Genomic DNA, 5,198 nt, shown 5'->3' on the forward strand with positions numbered 1-5,198 from the left:
TATATATATATATATATATAGATCTGTATTTAAATGTACTACTGCACTTGACGCTGTCTGAGTCGACTTATTGTCAAAAGTAAGCTATAGCATCTTTTGAGCTTTATTTTTTTCATTAAATAAAATAATGATAATCAATAATAATAATAATAATAATAATAATAATAATAATAATAATGATAATAATAAAAATAATGTTTATAGTGCAAGTGCAGCATTGAAATGTGTTCATGAAACTTGGGTCAATGTAGTATTGGCACTCTCTAGGTCAACAACAGGTTCGCAGTGAATAGTAGTCAGACTCCTCATGGCAGGAGACAGCTTGTGTTGGATGCTTTGTATGTAGTTCTGAAAAATAAGAAAGAGAAAATTGAGAATTACTCAAACAAAGGAAGAAGCAAACGTGCCTTGTACATATACAATTAGGGCCTCACATATGCATTATACAGTAGGGAGTTGAAAAACTTGAAAACCTCAACAAAGGACTTAAGAAGACATCTCCAACTGTGGGGAAATTTTAAAATCTAAAAATAAAAGCAAACAGGCAAAGCAGCAAATAATTCAAATAAGTTTGATTAATGGTACATTATTTACATGATTTACATTTGATGGATATTTGTCCTCATCTTTGTGGTTAAGACAACATTTTGGCTGATATATCCTCCAGCCTTCATCAGGTGTCTTGGGGGAAATTTTGAACTTGGGTTCTCATTCCTAAGGTATTTTTCGATATTGTTGTTGTTATTATTATTATTATTCAGATCACTGTCTGGAATCGAACTTGGAATCTTGGGGTTAGTAGCCCGCACTCTTAACCACTATGCCATATAGAACTTTGAATTATGGGTTGACATCTTTGGAAAATGCTGACAACTGAAGACTGGAGATAGTCGGGCGCTAAACCCTTTAGCATTCTGATTACTCTGTCAAATGTAATGCTTATTTATTCACATTGTTTTGAATTAATCAAGCATTATCTTGTAACTTTGAGATTTCAATAATGTGCTTGTATATTTTTAGAATGACATTGTAGGGTAGGTGTGAAGGGTCGGATGTGGCTGGTTTGAACATGAAACAGAATATTTGGGCCAGTTACAGCCAGGTTATATGCTAAAGGGTTAAAGCTAACAAGTGGAAGTAAGAGATACATTTTAGTCTTATTAATCTCTTTGTTACCATCGTTTCACTGAAATACATTGCTTTTATTTCAATTAGCTTTTGGAAATAATGAAAAATTCAATTAAAATTTAATAGAATTTATTATGCTTAACTTTGGAATTTTGATGGAAGATTTAATTTAGATGATTTTAAAACAGGAATTTTTTATCGTACAGCTAGGAGCAGTCTTGGACAGATAGATGTCAAAAGGTTAAACAACCTCTGCAAAGAATTTTCTATTCAGTTTAATTAAGTGCAATCAGTTTATTCACACACGTATATATTGCAGACACAAACTGGATGTGTCGCTTCCTCACCTCTATTAACAGAAGGTAGTTGCCATTTCTTTCCATGCTGGTCAACTCTGACAAGCACCATTTTTAGATAATTGTCTGGTTATCTAATATCCTCTGAGAAACTGATTGGTAACATCAGTTGAAATCACTCTAAAACACTGTGTACTTCAATATATATAAACACACACACACACACACTAACTCACAAATGGAAACACAAACACAGACAAGCAGTGAACCAGCATAGTCTTACCTGTAATGACTTAAAACACACAATTTTTTTTTCTGGTATTTAAGTTTAAATAATAGATTAATTAACTCAATTATCTAATTTAAAATCAAAAATTTGGGAAGAAAACAAAAGGAATTGCTAAAAGACAATATATATATATATATATACATACATTAAAATGAAAGAAAAAAAATTACAGAAAAGTTAAAGAACAAACAAACAAACAAGCAAGCAAAGAAAACAGTTGTTAAGACACAAAAATTAAATAAAATTGAAACAAAGAAATGAGCCAAAACACAAATATATAATTAACAAATTGATTAATTTTAATTATAAATTTGGATAACTTGAAATGCATCACAAAGTATTATATACATACACATGTATGTACGTACATATGCACACATACATACATGCACGCATATATGAACACACATGCACACACATATATCATGAACTAACTTTTACTTTCTCAGATGCAGCACGGAATTTTGTCAGTGAACAGGTCACGGTTTCAAAGCGAAAATATTTTGACAAATTAAATTTAAATGTTGAAGTCAGTCTGACGGTTTTTGTGTGTTTCTTAAATGGCTTATAAACACCTTCCATGCTGCAATTGTTTTTTGTCTCAGCACACGATCTCAGATCAGGTCACTTGCTATGCAAGTACATCTCCATAATAATAAAATAATATAAATCAGAATTATACAATGGTACAGCAACAGCAACAACAATAACAACAACAACGGTACTGATGATCATAGTGAATACATCACAAGTGTATTTCCTTAATACTTGTTAGAGAGAAATCAGAACTAATCCCATATAGATTTCCACACCATTTGTGATAGTTACAATATGTCACCAACCCACAATGACCACCACCACAGAAAGAATTACTTTGGTTCTGGGAGTGAAACCGAGAGAACTGTTCATCAATGATAAATAATTAATTAAACATGCAACAGAAACCAGGTAACTGATTGGTTTAGTAACTACTGCTACTAGTAGTAATTAGTAACTATTACAACTGCTACTACTACTACTTGTAGCAGTTAGTGATGAATGATGATGATGATGATAGTGATGATAATTGTGGTGAAGGTGGTGCAATGGTAGAGACAACAACAGGAGTGAGTGATGATGATGATGATGATGATGATGATGCAGACAACTATGATGGTGAAGATGGCATCTATGATGGTGGTGGTGGTGGAGATATCAAAGATGACGGTGAAGATGAGGGCGGTGGCAGTGATGATGGTGATGATGGAGACATTGAAGACGAAGGTGGTGAGATGACAATGATGATGGTGGTGGTGGTGGTGATGGTAGAGATGATGGCAACGAGGGCGGTGGCAGTGATGATGGTGAAGATGAGGCTTACTGTGGTGGTGAGATGACAATGATGAGGGTGGTGGTGATGGTGATGGTGGAAACATCAATAATGGGAGATGATGATGGTGATGATGATAAAGGTAATGAAGGGGTGCTGATAATGATGAGGGCACCATGTGAAAGAAGCTTATGAGAAGAAGAGTTGAAAGCATACAAGAGGAAACTGGGCCCCTCTATTAAGGTCCAAACAATTCATAAGGACAGTAATATGCTGTATTTCTAGACATAGCCAACCCATAATAGTATAGAAAGAAATATGGATATTATAACAATAATTATCGTAATGGATAACGAACTGGATGATAAAGACATTAAATAACTGTGAAGGTGATTAGGATAATAATAATGGTGACGGTGCCAATGGTATTATTTAACTGATTCCACAAAGAGTTAGACATTCCAGAAGAGGTGTAGAAACCAATAATTTCCTGAAGAGGATTTTGACGAGAGAGAATCATGCCAGACCAAGTTGCAAAGATGGAGAAAAGATGAGAGAGATGAGTTAGTTTGAGGTTAATAAGAATCCCTGTCAAGAGGCAGACATCCGTCTCAGATTGGTTAGACATGCTACATTCCAGAAAACAGAGAAAGAGGGGAGAGTGGAGGGACAGAAAGGGAGTGAGAAAGTAGAGAGAGTAGGAGGATGAAGTGAAATGTGAGAGAAAGAAAGAGCACATGGGAGAGAGAGAGAGAGAGAGGGAGTGAATGGGAGGGTAGAGAGGGTGAGAGAATGAAGAGGAGCAAAAGAATGAAAAAGTGGGGGGGGGGGACCAGAAAGAGATGGAAAGTGTGTGAGATAGAGAGGTAGGAGGGGAAAGATAGAGATGTAGAGAAATGAGAGTGGTAGCTAAGAGAGGCAGAGACAAGGAGAATGGAATAGGGGAAGTAGTAACGAGGAAAAGAAGTGGGTGTGACTTAATATAAGGAAAGGCGATGAAAGCCAGAAAGGGGCAGGAGACGAAGGATGGAAAAGGAAAAGGAGACCAAAGATGGAAAAGGAGGAGAAGATCAAAGAGAAAAGGAGGAGACCAAAGATGGAAAAGGGGAGGAGACTAAAGATGGAAAGGGGGAGGAGACCAAAGATGGAAAAAGGGGAGGAGACCAAAGATGGAAAGGGGAGTAGAGGAAAAAGGGAAGAAAGAGGGGAAAGGAGGAAGAGGCAAAAGATGGAAAGAGGGGAGGAGACTAAGAGAAAGGGGAGGAGGTTAAAGAGGGAAAAGGAGAAGAGACAAAAGATGAGAAAAAGAGACATGAAGGATGGGAATCGGAGGGGGGAAGAAAGTTAGAAAAGGAGGAAAGAAGAGAGCCAGAAGTGCAAGGAATAAAAAGACAAATGTCCCAAAAAAAAAAAACAAAAAAAAACAGGGTAGATTGAAAAAGAAGAGAAAGAAGTGAAAAGATATGTAGAGTGGAAACTGAGCGAATGTGTTAGAGAGAGAGAAAGAAAGAGATAAATGGGATAATGTTCCAGTTAGTACTACCTTAAAGTCGAACTTGATGTTGAACAGTGGTCATCAGGGCTATTGAAGGTAGCCTTCTCCATGAGGTGTGTGCCACTGCATACACTAGGGATCTTCATAGATTGGGAGACAACATCAACATACACACGCACACAAACAATGAGGGAGAGAGAGAGAGAAAAAAAAAAATGAAATTAAAGAATTATAAGATGAAGAAGTTTGTATGTAAAAAGACAGTGAAATGGTTAAGACATATTTGCACTGAGAGATGAGAGTGGCCTTGTGGTCAAACAAGTAGCAAGAATTTCATAGGATATATGTGGGCAGTACACTTGATTCTACAGCTACACTCCTGTCCCATTCTGGTTCACCTGGTGGCTTGGAATATGTACCATGTCTTTGAGGAATACACAAACAACTTATCTGGGGAAGAGATTATACTGGTCTACTAAGCACACCAACTCATCAATAGTGTGATATAAGAGGAGTAAAGACCCCCTTCAGTCAAGAATGACCGTAGTATTGCATCTAGAAAGTTCCCCTCCAAGGCACAAGTCCGGGCAAGGTTGTTTATGGAAGACCAGCAGTCACCCATGCATACCAGCCTCCCCTCTCCATGCCACTGATGTTATCCAAGGGAAAGGCAAAGGGGCC

The 5,198-nt window shown here is 36.8% G+C and overlaps 1 protein-coding gene across 12 annotated transcripts in view; it reads right to left on the reverse strand.

Annotated features, from left to right (window-relative positions):
* Positions 1-195: 195 nt before the first annotated feature.
* LOC106880637 (transmembrane protein 198) overlaps positions 196-5,198 on the reverse strand; it is a 140,485-nt gene continuing 135,482 nt past the window's right edge. For 10 of the 12 annotated variants that reach the window (XM_052970389.1, XM_052970386.1, XM_052970387.1 and 7 more), the window contains 2 exons: positions 4,566-4,657; positions 196-348 (listed from right to left, as the gene is read on the reverse strand). In XM_052970389.1, coding sequence (XP_052826349.1) covers positions 306-348; positions 4,566-4,657 — 135 coding nt within the window. In that variant the 3' untranslated portion in view covers positions 196-305. The remainder of the gene's footprint in view (positions 349-4,565; positions 4,658-5,198) is intronic. The other 2 variants (XM_052970392.1, XM_052970390.1) reach the window with 1 other exon arrangement.

Source organism: Octopus bimaculoides, chromosome 9, assembly GCF_001194135.2.
Source record: "Octopus bimaculoides isolate UCB-OBI-ISO-001 chromosome 9, ASM119413v2, whole genome shotgun sequence".
NCBI lineage: Eukaryota > Metazoa > Mollusca > Cephalopoda > Octopoda > Octopodidae > Octopus > Octopus bimaculoides.